General features: G+C 44.3%; 2 protein-coding genes across 3 annotated transcripts in view; one reads left to right on the forward strand and one right to left on the reverse strand.

Annotated features, from left to right (window-relative positions):
- Positions 1-23178, reverse strand: part of PEPD (peptidase D) — a 129824-nt gene that overhangs the window by 43547 nt on the left and 63099 nt on the right. The gene's annotated exons all lie outside the window — the stretch shown is intronic.
- On the forward strand, positions 10472-12786 carry LOC308482410 (putative CENPB DNA-binding domain-containing protein 1). Of its 2 annotated transcripts, XM_081015483.1 has the most exons (3): positions 10641-10652; positions 10834-11329; positions 12247-12786. In XM_081015483.1, exons 2-3 carry the CDS (start codon positions 10847-10849, stop codon positions 12538-12540), a joined length of 777 nt encoding a protein of 258 aa, XP_080871609.1. In that variant the 5' UTR covers positions 10641-10652; positions 10834-10846; the 3' UTR covers positions 12541-12786. The 2 variants fall into 2 exon arrangements, with proteins under 2 accessions (XP_080871608.1, XP_080871609.1); XM_081015482.1 differs by having other exon boundaries at positions 10472-11329.

Below are 23178 nucleotides of genomic sequence, written 5' to 3' on the forward strand. Positions count from 1 at the left end.
ATGTTCATTTTAACCTTGATGGGGGACTTAACTAATTTATGAGGTAATTTCAGTAATAACCATACATTAATTTTACATCTCCTTTTCTCCTGTTTGGATAGGTTTGGGCCACTAGGAATTATGTAAAGACAGACAATAGGCTGCTAGGGATTTCAAGTGAATAATGCACTGTGTTTAAAACCTTTCAATCAAATTAATAATGCGCAGAGCTATCCACTGTGTAATTGCTTCTAATATATTCAGATTCAGAAGTCAGCATTAATAGACTATATAGATGGTATTTTTCCTGCAGGAAATTATACTGGTTTAATTTCACATTCTCACTATAAATCCCAGGCCAACATGGTCCCTCTGCAACCTCTGGGTCACAATTAAAAATCAGCATTTCATGAGCACAGTCCTAATAATAATTTTATAATGTCATTCTCGACAAGAGTGGAGATATGGGATTCTGAGATTATGAGGGCAGAAAAAGTTGCATAGTGAAGTGGGGACAGAAATGGGCCTTCTGAGGTGAGAGGAACAGTTAAGAAGCAAGTGCTACAGAGCTTAAGATATACAGTGTGGATGAGACAGAAAGGGTTTGCATATCTCTGTTCAGGAATGGAGTTCATTGAATGACCTACTTCGTAGGGTTGTTGTGCATGGAGGAAAAGAGAAAATTATCCCCCACATAGTGCCTTGAAAGAAGGGTGGGATGCAATCAAGGAATTTTTGGGAGATAGGCAAGGTCTGCCTTCAACCATCAGTTCAAAACACCGAACTGTAGGTAGGATTTTTATATACATATTTGGTTAAGTGTAATAAAATGTTGGTATGTCTGAGTGAAAATTTCAAATACGAAACAACTCTAATTTCCAGTGATCAATTTGCACGGGTTTTGCAAATGACACCCTTAAGCAATCATCTAAGCCTATATCAAGGTTGATGGTGAATTTGCAAGTAAAGTATACAATTTAAGCAAGTCAAATTGTTTATTTTCTTCCCAGTTCGAACCTGTGGCTCAACCTCATTTGTTTATTAAAACATTCATAGATCACCATTCATTAAAATAGCACAGATAAAATCAATACAACAAAACAGTTGAATACTAAAAAAACCACAAATACCAGAGATAGCCAGAATTTCCAAGAGAGCTGGTACTAAACACGAGGGATCTGTATTTATTTTTTTAAAAAAAGAATCTGGACAAAAGTCCCTCTTTAAAGACTCACTTTTTGTTTTTGTTTTATTTTCTCACAACAATACACATTTCCAAATGCATGAACACAAGGGCCCACACAGTTCTGCTCATGTATAATCCATCCTTTAAATATTATACATTACTACTATGGGTATTTTTGGTTTCCTGGGACAGCCCAACATACTTGATAAATTATAGTTATTAAATGTATTTCCAAATGCTGCCAGCACCAGCATGGTTACTTATATTACACTGCAGTTCCAGTGTCAAGATTTTACTGCAATCAGTGATTTGAGACTTGACAAGATGAAACTGGAACTTGTATGCCTATAGCATAAAATTGTACGAGTCATCCCTTGCACTGTACTTGATAAAGTGTCAGAAGTGATTTTTGTAGGTTGCCTTACTATCCTTCAGTTGTTTCAATACATTTGGGGAAAAAGAAAGAAGAAAGCTTCCGTCACCAGTACAGAAGAGTTGGCCAACTACAGCCGTTTAAACCATTCTGGGCTCTTCCAGTTCTTGATGATGCACCGCCAGACCCAAGAAGTCTCTATATTAAGGTATCTGCCACATATCCTAATCAGGCCTTCATCCCCAACAAGACCATAGGAGATGTTCTGGAAACAGTGGGGGCTTCTCTGTGCTGACATGTATTTTAAACAAATACCTAAAAATAGACACATACAGTGTTCAAACGAGACCTATTTTCTACTTTAGTATCGTTCTGAAGTACCAAAAAGCATCCATTGAGCAGGTCCAACAAGTACGTTTGCAGGACAGCATCTTCATGTTCAAACTGAAAAGGGAGTCTCCTTATCCGCAGTTTGATCATTTGGGTGTCAACGTTTCCAAAAAAGAAAGTAGCAAATTCTAATGGAGAGATGTTTCCATCATTTGAAAAGGAGACAACCATCTACATCCTGTCAAGGTTTAGTGTATCATGGGAGGAGAGGACCAATCTAGAAAGGACGTAACACCAACAAGACTATTGCAGGGTCCAGCTAGCTCTGATGTCACTAAGAATGTCACCTCCCAGTTCTCTCCGGTCATGAAGAAAAGCAGATATCCTTCAACTCACTTAAGGATATACTTCAACTATGGTGTTTAGCAGTGGGTAACCTTTTCCCCATTGAGGGATGGATTCCCTTGGAGGGATGATTAAAGGTGGATGAGGCTAGGAATGGAAGAGGATGGAGCCAAACTACTCTCTGTTTCCATCTTACACAAACACATGTCCGTCCACCCACATCTCATCTCCCTTTTCTCCCTCACTCTGCTTTTGTCTCTCCCAGGAAGAACTTGCCACCTTGTCCTTAAGAACATAAGAACAGTCTGTTGAATCAGGCTAGGGGCCCATCTAGTCCAGCATCCTGTTCTCGCCGTGGCCAACCAGATGCCTGTGGGAAACAGGCAGGAACCAAGCACAAGACCAGTCTCTACTCCCGTGGCCTCCAGCAGCAGATACTCAGAAGAATCACTGCCACCAACTGTGGTGGCAAAACACAGCCATCATGGCTGGTGGCTGCCTCCTGTGGGAGCATGCTCAACTATGCACTGCATGAAGAAGTACTTTCTTTTATCTGTCTTCCTTCCCTTTCCCCGGAGGCCCAACCTTCAAATGCAGCAGCTATAGTGTATATTTTATGTCACCATCTTAGAGGTTTTTTATGATTAAGAAGTATACGGATTTTGTTAAATGGATAAAATGGAAAAAGGGGCTCCCTTCTGCCAATACATGGGGAGTTTGGGAAGGCAGAGCAATGTGGCCAATAGGCATTGGGTGTTGTGGGGATCTCTTTCATTGCTGCCTTTAAGTAAGAGAAAGGAGCTGTGCACTTCTGGGTAAATAATAAATTACTGTTCCAGGAGCGGGAGAAAAGAAAGCACTTCAAGAACACAACTGGCCTGCGAGGTCCTCCAATCTCTCTCTGCCTACATCTTAGGAGCCCTGGACATACAGAATGAGTGAAAGGCTGCCCAGAGGATTACACCATTTGCCACAAATTACCTCTTTATGGAAGAATCAATTTTATAGTCTTCTGAATCTCAAACACTTGGTGCTTCAATACAATGGAATTACTCTTTGGAAAGCCAGGCCCAAGACGGATGACTCTGGAGAGCTCACAGACAGGGCGAGGGAGCTGTCAGCCATTAAGACCATCACCTACGGAGAGCTCATGCATCATAGGGAAAAAGTTTGGCGATGGAAAAGATGCAATCAGTCATTAACACCAGGCAGCTCAGAATGACATCTGGACGGCCTGAATACGCAATTCATCTTTGAACACTTAGCCCAAACTCAAAGCCAATGAATGTACAACAGAAGCAAACAAGTACATCATTATGGGAGTTAGTGTCAGGAAAAAGCACCAAGGCAAAAGCCAGCTCCAGATGGCTGGAATGCAAAACAGTGCAGATTTACTGTTGGGGAAAAGGTGGAGCCTATTCTCTGTTCTGAGCACCAGATGTTAGCTCAGAGTGTCATATGACCTGTGCTGGAAGTACAGGGGAGGAGTGTGTGACTCTTCTGATGGAGTCTGAAGGGAACAGTCACATTTCTATGTACTGTTGAATGACAGGAATAAAACATGTAGAATGGACTCCTGTCTGTCTTTCTTCCCCTCCCTGGGGGAGTGCAGGGAGGGAGAGAAGGAGGAGGGTGTGTCCTGCTCACGTTTGAGGAGGATCGCCGGTTTGTTTACCTAGCCTGCCGGAGGTCGCAGACGGACGGTAAACACACAGTATCTCGCTCAAATGCCTCGGGGGAGGCCAGGTACCTCTGCCTGTGGGCTGATGATACTGACATATGGCAGCCTTCGGATGGTTGTGATTCATCGGGCATCTGCATGAGAGGCTGGTGGATTGTCCTCCTCTGCTCCAAGGAGGAAGAGAAGCGTCTGAAAGATGCCAGAGGCTCAACAGACAGCTGGTGGAAAGAAGAGGTGTTTTCCAGGGCAACAAAGTTCAAGGTATGCTGCTGCATTTCGGGCTAAAAGTGTGAACGCAGTCTGATTAATTCACTGGTTCACGGGGAGCTGCGTTTTGGAAAAATACAGCTCCGGTAGAAGAGGCCTGCATTCCACAAATTTTTGTGGTTAAGATAAGATGTCCTATTGAAATGCATTGTTGCTAGGTAACGGAAAGTTGTAAAGTTACTAGCAAAGGGGCTGGACTGTGAATGTCAGCCTGGGAAAGCGAAACAAAATCAGAGAATGTTTTGGCTACAAGCTTAAGAGCCCTTGGAAGGGACTTTCAATAGCAGCCTGAGTCTAGCTGCCAGGTGCAAAAAGGGCGTAAACAACTTGCAGTTTTGCCTGCCTGAGAAAGGAAAAAACAACTGTTGGATTTTACAGTTTGTTTGACTGTGTGAGCTGGAGGCTTGGCTTCAAGATGGATGCCAAGAAGGGGGGAGACTTGCCTAAATCATCTCCCCTGACCAGAGACAGTTATTCATCAGGGTCTGGATGAATAACTACCCCAGAAGGGGTGAGCCAAGATGATGCTGGCCAAGTTCCTAAGAGCTCAACGAAAGCTGAGGAAAGCTTTGACCCCAGAGGGGAGAGTGCAGGAACTGTGGCTGTTGGAACTGTTGGTGTTCCTGAACAAGGTGCAATGGGTGTTGCTGGCAGGGGGAGGGAAGAACAGAGTTCAAATCTCCCCACTGATGATGCTACTAGGGAGCATGGAGTAGCATTGAGTGCTGTCCGATGCTACAATTGTGGACAGACTGGGCATCTACAGCGAAACTGTAAGAAGCCGCGCCAGTCAAGAGGACCAAAGAGCAGCTCTACGAAGCCTGAGGCGTCAGGCAAAAGCCGTACCAAGTGCCAGGTGAAACCTGCAAAGGCTATGATGGCGAAAGGAACCACGCCAGATGTTGGGAACTCGTTCATAATTGACACGGGCACAACGGTACATTTATGCCCGCACAGAGGACTATTTTCGACGTTGAGGAAGCAAAGCTTCACTGTGAAACAGGCCAACGGTCAAGAGTTGGAAGCGACTGGAATTGGGACTGTGTATCTTGAGAGTCTGAACTTGACTATAAGTGGTGTTTACCTGGTTCCAGGACTGAGATTTAATCTGCTGAGTGTGTCGCAGATTGCAAAGAAAGGACTGAAACTGTCCTATGATGCTAAAAGCTGCAAGATCTACAAAGATGGAGAACTGTTTCTTACTGCCAAAGAGAAAGATGGACTGTATTTGTTGACTTTTGATCAAAGTGATTACATGAAATGTAATTATTCCGATTCTAACGAAATCTCTCTGGCAGGTGTGACCAGTGTGAGCACCAGGAAGGTGACGAAGAAGGTCGACAGAGCATTTCAGCGGGTGTATGCTGATGTGATTGGTCCTCTAGAACCATCTAGAGGCGGTGCAAAATATTACCTTTTGTGTGTGGATTGTTTCACTAATTATTCTTGGGTTTATATGATGGAGAAACCGCAAGAAACTTTAGAAAAGTTTCAGGAGTTTTGTGACAAGGTTAAAAGTATGCATGATGCTAACATTGATTGTCTTTTCACAGATGACAAGCAAGTTTTTCTGTTACAGAAGTTTCAGAAGTTCCTGGATGGAAAAGGGATAGACCACAAAGTGGCAGTTTCGCAAGAAGCGTGGAACAGGGGGGGTCTGTGTGAGGGTGAACAAAGAATTGCAAAAGGGGATGAATGCGCAATTGCTGAGTTCACATTTGCCACATGAATATTGGGCCGAATCGCTAGCGTCCTATCTTCATGTGTGGCTGAGAAAGGTCTCAACAGAGTTGGGATGTTCTCCTTTTGAGAAGCTGTTCAATAGAAAACCTTCTGTTGCCTATTTTAAGGTTTTCGGGTCTCATGTGAGAACAGAAGCTCCAGGTGGAGTAAAGAATGCCAGAGGCATTTTTGTGGGTTATGAAAAGGGTCTCTACAGAGTAATTTTGTCTGAATCTGGTCAGGTGATTCTCACAAAGTTCCTAGAGAGTGCTCCAGAGCAAGAGCGGGTTGTAGAACAGACATTTCCCACAGGAAACGATTCAGATGATGGTGATGATGATGATGATTTTTCTGATGTCACAGATTACAGTGGTACTGATGATGATGACAGTGAGAGCTCAGAGAGTTCAGTTGTAACAGTCATTGAGAGGAAATCTCACACAATGGATAGACCTTCACAGGTGAAGGAAGAACCACTGATTGCTACTGGTTCTCAACAGAGTCCAAAGGTTGAACCAGTGAGCACAGAGGATCAGAACCTCATACGCAGGTCTGAGAGAGTTACAAAGGGTGTACCATCAAAGAGGTACTCAAAAGAGTTTGCTAACTTAGCTGTTGCATGTGTTGCTATTGTTAACAACTCAAAGCAGGTTGAAGCAGTGTCTAAGTCAGAGACAAAGACACAACAGAGAGTAGCTAACCAAGGTAATGCAGTAGCACTCATTCCTTGGAAGCCAGACAACCAGAGAGGTACACTGGTGAAACCAGTGGTGGGGAGTTCCAAGGGTGGAACTGAAACAACAGGGGACTGTTATATGTATAACAACTGTTTGTTCTCTTCTCTGGATCATGTTTTGCCAATTGATGCTTTTGGGGGAGGATGTCAGGAAAAAGCACCAAGGCAAAAGCCAGCTCCAGATGGCTGGAATGCAAAACAGTGCAGATTTACTGTTGGGGAAAAGGTGGAGCCTATTCTCTGTTCTGAGCACCAGATGTTAGCTCAGAGTGTCATATGACCTGTGCTGGAAGTACAGGGGAGGAGTGTGTGACTCTTCTGATGGAGTCTGAAGGGAACAGTCACATTTCTATGTACTGTTGAATGACAGGAATAAAACATGTAGAATGGACTCCTGTCTGTCTTTCTTCCCCTCCCTGGGGGAGTGCAGGGAGGGAGAGAAGGAGGAGGGTGTGTCCTGCTCACGTTTGAGGAGGATCGCCGGTTTGTTTACCTAGCCTGCCGGAGGTCGCAGACGGATGGTAAACACACAGTATCTCGCTCAAATGCCTCGGGGGAGGCCAGGTACCTCTGCCTGTGGGCTGATGATACTGACAGTTAGAACTATTGGCTTCCTGATTTTAGCACTTTCTTCTTTAGCAGTTTTGACTGGAACCCACATGGATACCTAGCTAACTACTCAGATCATTTTGGGGTGGGGGGGAGAGACATATGAGTGATGATTTCCAACATATTTTTCAAGTACACCTATGAACCTCACAATACAACGGGTCCAAATGGAAAACGCAATCTCTCAATTTTCTTTTTGTATGACTATCCCATCATAATTCTCCATGACATCTTATGCAGGTTGCCTATTCAGAAGTAAGCCTCGCTGCTAGTGTCTAAACATGCTACAAACTTGGGTGTTGCTGTTGGGATTCTTAGATTTCTAACAAATTTCTTAGTTGCTGGGATAATATATTCAGTCAACAACAGCTAACTAGATCTAGATATGCACAGAGCCACCTCAGACTTGCAAATCAGAAAGCATGGCTTTCAAGCTACTTTAAGGTTATTTGCTGTAGTTCCTAATACTTAAAATAAATTTCAAAAGTTTTACTTGCTGATATGGAAAGTAAAATAGTACTATAGGCCTGAATTCTATGTAATAAGAATATTTGCTCTCAGAATGCTGAGAGAGTTTAGCCAAGAAGAGAAAGCAGAAAAGACAGTTGAAAAACAGTCAGTAGGATTTTTGTTCAGGGCCCTATATATTCTTCTCAGAGCCTGTCCCACAAAGTTTCCAACAGTTGAGGGTGGGGGTTGGGTTTGCATCTAACTTCTCTACTTCCCCACTCAATCCAATGGATGTAGTTTTAAGCATTCTTTACATGCATTAAGTTTGTTTGGATTCTGAATAATTAAAAATAAATATGTTCTTTCATCAAGCCAAAGAGTTACACAAAGACTGCCAGGAGATGTGAATATACATATTTATAAATGCCTGTCACACCAGCTAGGAAAATCCACTTACCCTCACTAGATCTTATGATCTGATCAGAATTGCATATCTTCGTGTTCAGAGAAAAATATTATAATTAATATTTTAAAATGAGCTTAACATCACACTGTCTATTTTAAGTAAACAGTAATTATAATGTTTGCTAATCGAGTTTCCTGTGCAATAGCTCAAGTGGCAATTTGTCCCTGAGAAGTTACGGAAACAAAATTAGGAAAACAGAATTTCGGGGTGGGGGAAAAAGCAACAATGATTAGTGTGCACATTCTGCTAACCCAGCCAGCCTTCCTCCAAATCTTGATGGGCTCATTCTATCAGTTGAAGCCAGCACAGCCAACACTCAGGAGAATGATGGGAGTCGGAGCCCCAATCATCTGGAGGGCACCACCTGTGGGGAAGGCTGACCTATAGCTTCCCAGGGAAGGGAGAGAAGGGGGAAACTAGCCCAGACCAGATTATGTACACACCACCATATACTTTGGGCTCCAGTGTGCTCCCGCTGGTGTTTGAAACAGAGGACAATGAAGCCATTAGCCACATTCCATCTTTATCCTGCAGCTTCTGTTTGATGCAATTTCCCTCAAACCAGCTTCCATCTAATTTGAAAACCGAAGCCGCGGTCAACCACATGGAAGTACACAGTGTGTACAGTTTGGACAGCCGTAACGCATGCGTAGGTGACGGCTTTGGCGAATTGTCATTTGGCCAGGGGTGGGACAATGTGACTTTAAGAGGACTTGGCGATTGTGAATTAAAAAAGGCCAAAGAACTGAAATCACTGGCTAGAGAAGAGCAACTGTGGTGAAGAGAAGAACTCACAGGAGATAGCCTTGGTGGGACCTTGCAAGCCAAAACTCAGTGGGGAGTTCCCGAGGGAGCGATGGAACTGCTGGACCAGAGAGAGAACTTTGGCAAGGGTCCTGAATAGAAGCCTGAGTGTCTCTAATGGCAAGCAGACAGCTCAAAGATTTCATGCAGAGTCCTCAGCTCTTGGGTTGGTGAAATGGCTTAGGTATCTGGGCAATAGGTTTCGAAGATATATTTGTAATGTATGTGAAATGCTGGACCAGAGGGAGAGCTTCAGCAGGGGTCCTGAATAGAAGCCCAAGTGCCTCCAGAGGCAAGTGGAGAACTGGATGGCTTCATACAGTGGTGCCCCGCAAGACGAATGCCTCGCAAGACGGAAAACTCGCTAGATGAAAGGGTTTTCCGTTTTTCGATGCGCTTCACAAGACGAATTTCCCTATGGGCTTGCTTCGCAAGATGAAAATGTCTTGCAAGTTTGTTTCCTTTTTCGTAAAACCGTTAATACCCAGGGTGCATTGCTGGAAGAGGTGCAGTTGCGACTTGATTTCGAGGAGCAACTCATAGCACGCGGTGTGGTAGCCTTTTCTGAGGTTTTTGAGGACTTTGGCGATTTTTGAAGCTTTTCCAAAACTTCTTTTGCAGCTCTTTGGCAAGTTAAACTTTTAAAACTTTTTTGGGGGGTTTTTGGATTTTGGGTTGGGGTGTTTGGAATTCAAGGACTTGGTGTTGGGGAGAGGTTTGCAAGAATCTGGGAGCTTGTGTGGTTTTTTTCTGCATTTTTATGATTTTCTGTGACCATTGGGGCACTTTCTTTTTTTAAAAAAATAAATAAATACTGGGTTTGAATTTCTGTGTGGTGGGTGGCTGGGGGGACAGTTCAGGAGGGGTTTGCAAGAATCTGGGAGTTTGTGTGGTTTTTTTTTTGAATGTTGTTTGGGTCACAAGGTTGACTTTGTGTGGTTTTTTTTTTTTAATGTTGTTTGGGTCACAAGGTCGACAAGGAGCAGCTGAGTGTCATGTGGCGATCCAACAGCAAGGCTTGGGTCACACGTGTGCTGTTTGTGGACTGGGTCAATCTTGCTTTTGGCCCTGCTGTCAAACAGTACCTGCTGGACAACGACCTGCCGCTGAAGGCTTTGCTTCTAATGGACAATGCTCCTGCTCATCCTAAAAGCCTTGAGGAGGACTTGTTGGAGGAGTTCAGCTTCATCAACATCATGTTCCTGCCGCCTAACACCACGCCACTGCTCCAGCCGATGCATCAGCAGGTTTGCAAGAATCTGGGAGCTTGTGTGGGTTTTTTCTGCATTTTTATGATTTTCTGTGACCATTGGGCCATGTTGTTGTTTTTCAAAAAAAAAATTCTGAGTTTGAATTTCTGTGTGGTGGGTGGCTGGGGGAGCAGTTGGGGAGGGGTTTGCAAGAATCTGGGAGCTTGTGTGGTTTTTTTCTGCATTTTTATGATTTTCTGTGACCATTGGGCCATGTTTTTTTTTCCCCAAAAAAAATTTCTGAGTTTGAATTTCTGTGTGGTGGGTGGCTGGGGGAGCAGTTGGGGAGGGGTTTGCAACAGTTGGGGAGGGGTTTGCAATTTCTGTGTGGTGGGTGGGTGGCTGGGGGAACAGTTGAGGTTTTTGAAGACTTTGGTGATTTTTAAAGCTTTTCCAAAACTTTTTTTGCAGCCATTTGAGGATTTTGAAGACTTTGGTGATTTGCAGCCATTTCGTAAGTTAAGTTAAACTTTTAAAACTTTTTGGGGGGTTTTTGGATTTTGGGTTGGGTGCTTGGAATTCAAGGACTTGGTTCAGGGTTTGAATTCCTGTGTGGTGGGTGGCTGGGTGCTTTTGAATTTTTTGGGTCTGAATCACTGATTTTTTTTTTTCTTTTTCTGAGTTTACGAAGCTAGGAGCTGTGCTGCCATGGGACCCAAGAAGACTGCTGCTGCAGAGGCCGGCGAGAGGAAGAAGGAGAAGGTGACGCTGGAAATGAAGAAGGATATCATCCGGAAGCACGACGGTGGAATGCGTGTGACGGACCTCGCCAGGGAGTACGGCAGGAACCCATCGACCATCGGCACCATCCTGAAGATGAGGGAGAAGATCCTTGCGACTGATGCAGCCAAGGGAGTCACCAGGATCGTGAAGAACCGCCCAGCTGTTCTGGAGGAGGTCGAGAAGTTGCTCCTCATCTGGATAGAAGAGAAGCAGCGTGCAGGGGACACAGTGACTGAGGCCGTGATTTGTGAGAAGGCCAAGGCCTTGCACGCAGACCTCATCCGGGAACAGCCAGGAACCTCAGGCGAGCCAGAAGTCTTCAAGGCAAGCAGAGGCTGGTTTGACCGGTTCAAGACGAGATCCGGAATCCACAGCGTGGTCAGGCATGGAGAGGCTGCCAGTTCTGATGTTCCTGCGGCTGAAGACTTTGCCTTGGAGTTCCTGGAAGACGGAGGGCTACGTTCCACAGCAGGTCTTCAACTGCGACGAGACCGGGCTGTTTTGGAAGAGGATGCCCAAAAGGACTTTCATCACTCAGGAGGAGGCCAAGTTGCCTGGCCACAAGCCCATGAAGGACCGTCTGACCCTGCTCTTCTGTGCCAACGCAAGCGGCAACCTGAAGATCAAGCCCCTGCTGGTGTACCACTCGGAGAACCCACGGGCCTTCAAGAAACACAAGGTCGACAAGGAGCAGCTGAGTGTCATGTGGCAATCCAACAGCAAGGCTTGGGTCACACGTGTGCTGTTTGTGGACTGGGTCAATCTTGCTTTTGGCCCTGCTGTCAAACAGTACCTGCTGGACAACGACCTGCCGCTGAAGGCTTTGCTTCTGATGGACAATGCTCCTGCTCATCCTAAAAGCCTTGAGGAGGACTTGTTGGAGGAGTTCAGCTTCATCAACATCATGTTCCTGCCGCCTAACACCACGCCACTGCTCCAGCCGATGCATCAGCAGGTCATCACCAATTTCAAAAAACTCTACATCAAGGAGCTTTTCAGGCGATGCTTCGAGGTGACTGATTGCACCACCATCACCCTGCGGGAATTCTGGGAAGGACCACTTTGACATCGTCACCTGCTTGAAGATGATCACCACGGCCTGGAAAGGGATCAGCCAGAGAAATTTGAATTGCGCTTGGCGCAGCCTGTGGCCGGACTGTGTGGCACCAAGTGACTCTGATGCACCAGAGTCAACAGTGGTGCAGGACATTGTTGCCTTGGGGAGGACCATGGGCCTGGAGGTCACAGAGGAGGATGTCAGCGAGCTGGTGGAGGAGCACGACCACGAGCTGACCACCCAGGAGCTGGTCGAACTGCAGGCAGAGGCTGCGCAGGAGCAGGCCTCACTGGAAGAGGAGGAAGCAACTGAGGAACAGCTGTCCTCCAAAGAACTGAGGGACATTTGCCTGAAGTGGAAGGATGTGCAGGCTTTTGCAGAGCGGAACCACCCTGACAAGCACGTGACACGTGACCTTGCGAACAGTTTTGATACAAGGGTCATGTCGTCTTTCAGGGAGGTGCTGAAAAGGCGGATGAAGCAGCAGACCATGGACAGGTTCTTAAGCAAGAAGCAAAGAGTGGAAGAGGAACCTTCTTCGAGTGGTCCCCCAGAGTCTTAGAAAATGTAATGTACCCTTTTTTGATTTTTAAATGTTTTTCCTGTCATGTTTAGAAACTTAATTTATTGTTCCTTCAGTTTTTGAAATGCTCTTTACAGTATGTGTGACTTTAAAGAGCACTTAATAAACTCTTGTTGTACCAAATTTGGCTTTGTTTGGACTTTTTTTGACCATAGGAACGCATTAATTGGATTTCAATGCATTCCTATGGGATTTCGTGCTTCGCAAGATGAAAAATTCGCTAGACGAAAAAACTCGCAGAACGAATTAATTTCGTCTTGTGAGGCACCACTGTATATAGGACTCCTTGTTTGGCCTTGGCGAGAATTAACCAGGAGGGAGGGTCACAGAGTAATCAGCAATGGGTCTTGGAGAGAGGGAGGAACTGAACCTCTCAAAACTGCCTTTTTGAAAGCCAGCCGCCTGGTCTAGTAAACATCCTGATTTAAATCAATAGCAGCCTAATTTAAAGTATCCTTTAAAGCTAGCACAACTACTTGTTTTATTAAATTGATATTTCAAAATAACATACCTTTTGCTTTGCTTTGTTCACTTTGAAAAGCATTTTCTGCATGCTGAAATTACAGGCTTCTGGTGGGGGAACTGAGCTTTATGACTGACTGATAATATATATATATTTTTAAAATGATATTTATTAAGAGTTTAAAAATTACAGAAAAAAGGGGAAAAAATAACAATAACAAAAGAAAAAACAATAACAAAACATATAAAAGCAATACAATAATACAACAAAAGAGAAAAACAAAGAAGAAACTAAGACAAGCATCCAATATTCCATATCTTTACCTTTCCTTTACTTGTTTCATCGACCTCCTCACACCTCCCTTTTTTTGTATTCTAGTTCAATTCACTATTTCAGCAAGTTCTTCCCATCTTTCTCAATTTTTATTCTATAATTTATCTTAACGATCTAACCTTGAATTTTTTCATTTTAACCCATTATCAATCAGCTTTTACTTAATTCTTTGTTACATTTCTACTAAAACCATGTAACTTCATTCCAGCATCCTTCTAACACTCATTAATTTTACAATGTTTCTGTAGATATACTTTAATTTTTTTCCAGTCTTCTTCCACCGACTCCTCTCCCTGGTCTCGAATTCTGCCAGTCATTTCCTCCAGTTCCATGTAGTCCATCAGTTTCATCTGCCATTCTTCCCTGGTGGGTAGATCTTGTGTCTTCCAATACTTTGCAATAAGTATTCTTGCTGCTGTTGTAGCGTACATAAAAAAGGTTCTATCTTTCTTTGGCACCAATTGGCCGACCATGCCCAGGAGAAAGGCCTCTGGTTTCTTCAGAAAGGTATATTTAAATACCTTTTTCATTTCATTATAGATCATCTCCCAGAATGCCTTAATCTTTGGGCACGTCCACCAAAGGTGAAAGAATGTACCTTCAGTTTCATTACATTTCCAACATTTATTATCGGGCAAATGATAGATTTTTGCAAGCTTGACTGGTGTTATGTACCACCTATAAATCATTTTCATTAAATTCTCTTTTAAGGCATTGCATGCCATAAACTTGATACCAGTGGTCCATAACTGTTCCCAGTCAGCCATCATAATATTATGTCCAACATCTTGTGCCCATTTAATCATAGCAGATTTCACCATTTCATCTTGAGTATTCCATTTCAACAGCAAGTTGTACATTCTTGACAAATTCTTAACTTTAGGGTCTAACAATTCTGTTTCCAACTTTGATTTTTCCACCTGGACCGACTGGTAATATAAATAGATGGTGGAAAGGGTTGGGCAATAAATAAGTAAATAACAGTAGAGGTTTTTTTAAAACAAATTGGTGGTAGTGTTGGTAGGATAGCAATAGATTGGAATCCTCCATGCTGGGATAATACAGAGGAAAAATCCTCCTCAAGGGGTTTTTGAAATATTTTTCCTTAATGTGGCATGCAACAGTTTTGGTGGTGGATAGGAAGCGGGGGTGCCATTGTGTTCCTTCTGCTGATTCCCATTTTCCTTTTCCTACTTGGGATGCTCACCCTTTCTATGCCAATTCCAGACATTCAGGGATTATGCGCCTTAACCAGCGACACCACAATATGCCAATGCCACTGAAGAAAGCCAGTGCAGAGTGAAGACAATGCTTCCTGGACTGGTTATGTGGGACGATCCTAGCCAGACTGATCCACTGCTGCCCTCACTCTGAATCGGCAGACACCATCTTCCAATGCAATTCTCAAAAGGGGCAAAAGGGATTGTTGCTATTGCCACAAATGCATTCATAAAAATCTCCCCCTACCCTCTGGCTCTTTGGCTCAGCCCTAGCTTTGATCTCCCTGATTAGATGCAAAGAGTGCAAATGGATTTTCAGCCAGCAACTGTATAGAACGGCTATTATTAATAGCTGCTACAGTACCACGGCAGCAACCGGGGGGTGGGGGTGGCGTCGTCGTCCTTGATTTAGACTAGATTACGTGAAAACTAGCAGAGAGACCTTCCAATAACTTTTAAAAATTCAATTCTGAAGGCGAGCTTCTTTTGCTGTCACAACTGGTTAGGCACAATCACAAGACTGTTCGCTGCAAAATGACATATTTTGCTAAATGCATATGTAACACAGACATATAGCTCTGCACAGGGAGAAATAGGTCAATTTTGCTATTTGCAATATAATCACTAGCAAGACACTCTGAAAAGGAGTGATTAGAGACTGCAACAGATTAAAAAACAACAACCATAAGAGGTCACAAACAAAAAGCTAAAATCCACAATGTATATTAATGTGCAACATCCTGTAGTCTCTTTCTCCCTTACCAACTTTCTCACTTTGCTATAACTGACTACGAAATAGCATTTTTACTAGGAACAAGCTTTGAGGAATTTAATAGCTGTCATATCAATGCACATTATAGAAGGAGTGGGGAATCTTTTTCAACCTGCGGGACACATTCCCTTCTGGCCAACCTTGCAAAGGGCACATGCCAGTGATGGGTGAAGCCAGAGGGTTTTGTTTTTTGTTTTTTTGTAACCTTTGTACACATACCACCCATCCAGGCAAGCAAGAGGCATTATCAGGGTTCAAGGACACATCCCAGCCAGTCAAAAACACTCAAGGCAGGTGCAAAGAAGGGCTAGTGGTGGTGGGGAGGTGGCCTGGAAGGAGTCCCAAGGGCAGCTGCATTTGGTTGGCCCCTAGGCCTGAGGTATCCCCTCTCACATTAGAGAACCCAAAGAACAGATAAAGCCTGCCAGAGGGAAAGTAATAAATAGCAAGTCATGATGCATCGCATGAAAGTAGAGCAGGGTTGGAGAGAGGAAATGGCATGGATGATTACAAACAAGATTGGCCACAGAAGCTTAGGGGTGAGGACTCCAAGGGGTTAAGTCTGAAGAGGTTGGTTTTGAGTTGAAGATGTACCAATCAAGCGAATTTCTGCAAAACTGCATAAATTCACAAACTTTCAGTTGAATACGGGAGCTGAATTCCCTTCATGAAGGATTCAGATGTGCACACAAAAGGGATAACTATCCTTTCTATTCAAACAGCTGAAAGTTGCAAACACCCGTGGCACCATCAGAGCAGGACACTGGGGCAGAAATCTAGAGCCTCACAGAGACAGATGAGCAGGAGGTGCCCAAAATGTGCAACAGGACTGGCTTGCTATGTTTCGAAACAACACACATTACTATCTAAAGAGCCTCCCACCCCAGGTAGAACTTTGGATAAACTGTATTGAGAGTCTTGTTTGGTCTGACTGGCAGGATATAAAGTTTAATAAAATGTAATAAAGCGATGACTGCCCTTTTTATTATGTGAAGTTGCAAGATATTGCCTGACCTCCATAGGACTCACAGATAATCTTTAAATGCTTCCTTGATTAAAAAAGAAGTAGGAAGCGAATCCCACATCATCTGGGTTAAGACTGCAACCTTAATTTTACAAATCCAAGATCCAAGCTCACCTGCATTGCGAACTCCCCGGCTTAGTGTTCATTCTGTCTCTGCACTTATTTGACATTCAGAGACTCCAAGATGAGAAGATCATCTCAGCCCTAGTCACTTGTGGCATTTGCTTGGGCAAATTGGAGGACTATCCAAAGGCAATAGGTCTTACGAAAATGGCGTATGCCCTCCAAGGCACCCATGGCAAGCTGCCCTCTCCCCCTTGGCATGTTACCATTTGCCCCACATCCTGATGTCATTACACACATTTCTTGGCTCTTCCAAGGAGCCTCTTCCAAATGCATGCAGAAAATTTATTGGCCTTTTTCTAGTCAGATGGTCCTTATAACATTTGCCATTCCAGGCTTGAAAAGAAAAGAGAGAGCTTTCTTTAAAAAACAGGCAAGGGTGGGGCAGGGAAGTTTAGTAAAAATGTCTGCAGACTAGTAAGTTGCTGACTTATTTGCAAAGCTGTTCCCCCCTGAACACATAAGGTTTATATATTACCCCTGCCAAAGTTTGTGCCTTGTCACCATCTAGCTATTTCTAAATCATCTAACATTCCCCCCTCTCTCTATATAAAGGCACTATCGCCCAGGGAGGGGAAAAGAAATAAGTTGATACTGTGCATTTTTCCTGGTAACAAAGATGTTCCATCATTGCTTTCTCCATGTAAACACTCTAATATTCTGAACATTATTTTCACTTTAGGGATCTGAATTGGCTATTAACAGAGTAAACATCAGAACACCCAGCATTTCAAGGCTTTATAGCCCATGAATGAAATATTCCAAATCACAAAATAATGACGGGGATCCTGGAAACTAACAAAACCCCAGCATTTTCCTTGGTTAGAAAATCAGAGAGGGAAGGACAGAAGAAGCCACAGAAACACAGTCAAAGGCTCTCTCACAAAAGTCTGTTTGCGAGAATAAAGATGCATTATGCAAATGCCACCTCTTCAGCATTCATGATATTCACACAAATTCACTCAGTACATACAGAACCCCTTTGTTGCCCACAACAAAATCAGTTCTACCTCAAGCATAATTAATTACTGCAGCGCATGAATGCAAAATAAAAAAATAAAAAATAAAAATGCAAGGAAAAATAATGTTTGAGGCATTGCAAAGTATTTGAGAGGGCCAATGACTCACATGAAAAGCCAGGACAGGCTAGAGTGAGCGCGTGTTTGTGTGTGTGAGTCTGTTAAACACCTCTTCAGCTATTTACTGAAAAACCTATTTCTTTGGACTGGAAAACTGAAGATATCATGTACACGTTACTGAAAAACCAATCGCTTAAGAACAATGCTTGACAAAAATGGCCCACTTACTCTGTGGATGCTTACTCCTGAACAAGTGCTCTTTAGACAAAAACTGGCAATCATTTCCCATGGATGACGACAACTAAAGGTACAGATTGCACCATCCAGCCCTCTTATATGGAACATGAAGTAGCTTTCAGCTGTAGAACAGCTCTATACGCCACAAAGCGAGACGGTTGCCTATTCCTCTAACCCGCTGTATTGTGATTTGGGGGTCATCTTTTACGGATGCTGACCAGAGTGCCAGTGCTGTGCAGCGAATAGTGAGACCAGGGTTCAAACCCCCACTCAGCTGTGAAGCTCACTGAGTAGCTGAGGCAAGACAGGGCAAACTCGTTTACACAACACATGAAAACAGCAGATGATGGACCAGTGGCCTGAAGACACACCCATCTGCCCATCGTCTGATGCCCTATGATAGGCATATGCAAACTTGGCCCTCCAGATGTTTTGGGACTACAATTCCCATCACCTCTGACCACTGGTCCTGTTAGCTAGGGATGATGGGAGTTGTAGTCCCAAAACATCTGGAGGGCCGAGTTTGCCTATGCCTGCCCTATGAAGTCAGGTGTGGGGCAGGGAAAGCCGCAGCTGCAAATAGCACCCGATTTGAGCCGCCAATGCTCCCTTGCGGCAGCGGCAGCTTTACCTTTGAGGCTATTCAAATTTAGCAACTTAACCTGACAAGCTGCTTTCATCAGGGAGAGGATACGTTGGGGAGCTCCTGATCCCTGATGAAAGCAACTCCACAGGGAAAGGCACCACATCAAAACCACATTCAAAAGGTTAAGCCTCAGCTGCAAAGGAACAATTGGGAGTGCGCATATTCAATCCCTTTGCAGCCATAGTTTTACCTTTCCTGGCATCCAGGACCCTGCTTTCTGGTGAATCCATGATGCTTCAGGGCAGGGTTTCCCAAACTTGGGTCTCTAAGCTAGGGATGATGGGCGTCATAGTCCAAAATCAGCTGGAGACCCAAGTTTGGGAAACCCTGCTTTAGGGATTTCCCTTAGAACCGTATTGACAAGTTGCTGGGCAAAAAGAGAGATGGGGGAGGGGCAGATCACTGCTGCGGCTCTCAACCCCACAGGGGCATGGAGTGGTGGCTGCATCTGACACGGTGGTGTAATATGTCAGGGTAGTTTCAGCCCATCCCATGGTTCATTCATTGGCCACCCAGCATGTTGCTGGGCAATCACTAATATAAATTGATAATCAGGGCTTATATTATATCCAGAGAGAGGCAACGACTGTTAGGAGGGAGGCTTGGAGATCAGAAGAGGAAGAAGAGAAGAGTTTGGATTTGATATCCCACTTTATCTACCTGAAGGAGTCTCAGAGTGGCTAACATTCTCCTTTCCCTTCCTCCCCCACAACAAACACTCTGTGAGGTGTGTGGGGCTGAGAGACTTCAGAGAAGTGTGACTAGCCCAAGTTCACCCAGCAGCTGTATGTGGAAGAGCGGAGACGCGAACCTGATTCACCAGATTACGAGTCTACCACTCTTAACCACTACACCACACTGGCTCTTCCTACCAGCAAGACTTTAACTAGGGGTTGTTGTAGCATCCTCCTCTGTTCCAAGAAGAAAGGGGTCCAAACTAGAATATGAACGCCTTGAGATAAGCAGACGACAATTCAAAGCAGCCTGAGCAAAGGAGGAGGGTCAGGCATGCTCTGTGCTGAAAACATTCTGCATGTAGAAATGCTGAGTTCTGCAACCTCTGGAATTCTGCAACCACATTAAAGCACATTTCCATAATGCAATCATTTTGCACATTTAGTTTGCTTCTTCTGCCAATCACCTTTTGGGCCAAAGTGCTACAACACAGAGCTGAAGCTCCAGAAATCTTACTTGTTTGTTGTCTGGCTTTGGAGATTTCACCATCCACACACTTTCAGACTATAAGAGCGAGAAAGATGTTCTTCAATAATTATACATACGCAGATGTTCTCAAGTCACTGAAAGAACACTGAACGCCTGTCCTTCTGCAACTGTGAGATTGGGGAAAATTCCCGAATGAACAGAGCTCTGTGAGCATTGGTGTTAATCTGCATCGAATGGGAAAGGCAGATAACTACTCAGCCACAGGGCCACACACCAGAAAGCCAAAGCATGTGTGCATCATGTTGGATTGTCCGGTCAATATAACTAATGTGCTAGGCAAATTGGGAGGATAAGCTCTGAGTGTCCAGTTGGAAACTCCGTATTCTGACTGAGCAAAAGGCAAAATCTCATTTCCTCTATTTGCTTCTGTGCTCTCTCCCCACTATGTGGAGCAAATATGCAGTCTTTATGAACGTCCTCCATCCAGCAAACACTAGCATGTATGATACAAGCATTTCAATCGTCTCCAGCTGAACTCGCATCTGGGGCACCAAGGCTCTCAAGATCTACATCAGCAGGACCTATCGCTCACTTTCAAAACCCAGCCCTTAAATCCAAGACACCACCTCAGCAGAGCGCAACAGCTAATTGGGGAGCCATTCCCGTTCCCCTGGGAGGAATCCGTTCTCTTCAAAAGCAGATAGACAGATTGTAAAGCCAGCGCTGAAAATCAAAAGGAAGTCACTCCTCATTATCGGCTTAAGAATTTCTCCGGTTCTCAGTAGAAGCTATTTCACTGCCGCTTGATCTCAAAAGCCACCAGCAATGTCTTCAGGCACACGCGACGTAGCACAACAGCTAAGGCTCATTTTCTTTCTAGCTCCTAAAGCCAGATGAATTTACATCTTCAGCCCATTTGAAATAGTCATAATAACTAGGGGGTGGGGAGTGGGCACTGCCAAAAAAGACAATCAACCTGGGAACTGTCCCAGGTTCAAATGAGAGGAAAAATATGTAAAACCAGCTTGACACAACCCCTGAGTTAAAAACAACAACAACAACAACAACAACAACAACAACAACAACAGGGCGGGGGAAGCTGCTACTTGATCCCAGCATAAAATGCAGGGTAATAATATGTGTGTGTTTGTGTGTGCAATTTTTGGAGACCGATAGGGAGTTATTGTGATGCGTCAGCCTGGATTTATCAATGGAAGGAAATAGGAACCAGTAGCACAATACGGTTCTTTTAAAAAAGAAAAAGAGAAATGAGATGCCTGTATGAAGAGAAATGGTCCTGCTCCTCCACTGACTCTTACTCCCAATACATAGAGGGTACTAGGATGGCAAATGCAGGCGTAGGAGAATCAGGTGTACCCTTATTTTAGGGAGTCATCCGTGTCTTTAATTAATTAAAGTTTTTAGTGACATGATTCCCAGTGCCATTCACAATAAGGAGAAAATTATAATTATAGGAAGGAGAAAAATACAAATAATACTCCAATAAAATCCAAAACTGTACAACCTCCCTCCGCCCAACACAAAAAACCTACAAGCAACTTCACAGTGCCACATTTTGAGCTCAAATCATCTCTTAAAAGCTAAAAATCATAAGGAGAAAACAGAGACAATGCAGCATCATCAGTCTTCCATACTGCTAATTAAGAAAGAAGAGAGTTGAAGAATGATGCAGGTAGTGCTTTTCAAGTATCCACCACAGAACACACAAAGATGCCCATAGGAATATTGGGGGGGGGGGAGCTAGGAACATAAGAAGAGCCTGCTGGATCAGGCCAATGTCTCACCTAATCCAGCATCTTGTTCTCACAGTGGCCAACCAGATGTCCCTGTGCGAAACCCGCAAGCAGGACCTGAGCACAAGTGCTCTCCCCCCTCCCCACCATGCGCAGTTTCCAGTAGTTGGTGTTCAGAAGCATTACTCTGCCTGCCCACCTGGTTGTGCAGTGAAAACTCCTGAGGCAATGCCCAATTGGCAGAACCTGAAGGCAGTCACTTCAATGTAGAAAGGGATGGGAACCATCAGCAATCAGGATTTCCATTCCTGGGCTGGAGCATTTCACACGATGAACCCGCCCCCTTCAGACTCTGCTAATCACAAATCTGGGATGGAACTGTCAGCACATGTTATTCAGGGAGCAGAGCCAGCCCCGCAAGCTCCCTCACATGCCTTGTCATATATGCCTAAAGGGCTTCTGTCACACCAGCACCCATTAAACCAATTCCTCACACAAAAGCATGTATATATCCCAACATTTCAACAAGAGATGCGCAAAAGCCAATCAATCAGTTTCTGTTCCGTGTCAGTTTTGCCAATACATCTGCATGAGATTTGCATTTAAATAAGTTCCGAGAAAAAGGGTGTTTGCAGCACCTATTTAAATACTTCTTCCCTGCCCTGCCTTGCACACCAACACATGTAGACAGAGGCTCTTATGGGTACATAGGAAAGGGATCCCGATTCGGACAGGTGCAGGTTTGCCAAAGGACATGGAATTCAGGAGATATGATTCGGAAGTTCAGGAATCGGGAAAGATGTTTGGGACTGGGTGGAAGCAACTAAGATGTCCCAACAGCTTCCACACCCCAACCACCAAGCTTTTAAAAAGACGAGGCATGGTGCACACGTTGGGATTGCAAACACACATTCCTCTGGGGTGGGTGGCTCTGCTCCCATCTGTGAGGTGACGATTAGTTCTGCCCCCTTCCGTTCAGCCTCCTCCTCCTAAGTTATCTTCCCCCCTGCCCTCAGCCTCCTCAGCATCCACTGAGACTCTGATCTGCTGGGAGGTAGAGAGGAAGAGCTGGTATCCCTGCTCCCAAAGTTGCTGAAGTTGAGGCACACAAGGGAAAGACCCCGCCCCCCCCAAAAAACCTATTTCCCACTATTTTGCCTCTCACCCCATTTCTTCCTCCTCCTCCTCCTGTGTTGGGGCCTGCCAAACTGATCCCGACTCCAGCAGAGCTGCAGGGCTCATTACATTTTCTTTGATAATGTGCAAGCTTTAAAGGTATTCTGATACAGTTTTTGTTAAACTGCTATGTAAAATTCAAGAAGTACGAAATACGACAGATCACTAGATTAGGATCTAGAGATCAGGTCAATTTTTACAGCACTTTAAAGACTAAGATCCTCAAGCAACCTCTAATTGCAATATGGTAATGAAAGGAGCCCAACAATGTCAGGAGGCAAAAGGTTTTGATATTTTGGAGAAGGGAGGGTGAGGGATAGAATCACAGAACTGTAGAGTTGGAAGGGACCCTGAGGATCATCTAGTCCAACCCCCTGAAATGCAGGAATATGCAACTGTTCCATATGGGGATCGAACCTGCAACCTTGGTGTCATCAGCACCACGCTCTAACCAACTGAGCTATCAATCAATGGCACAATTTGGGAATGGAGAATGTGATTTAGTAACAGCGCAGCCTCTTTTGCAAAATGAGATTTAAAATGCCAATTGACAACATAAAAAGAGCCCTGCAGATGGATGCACTCACTCAGTCCAGCATCCTGTCCTCACAGAGGCCAACTAGAAG

Source organism: Podarcis pityusensis (genome assembly GCF_964106645.2).
Source record: "Podarcis pityusensis genome assembly, chromosome: 8".
Taxonomy (NCBI): Eukaryota; Metazoa; Chordata; class Lepidosauria; order Squamata; family Lacertidae; genus Podarcis; species Podarcis pityusensis.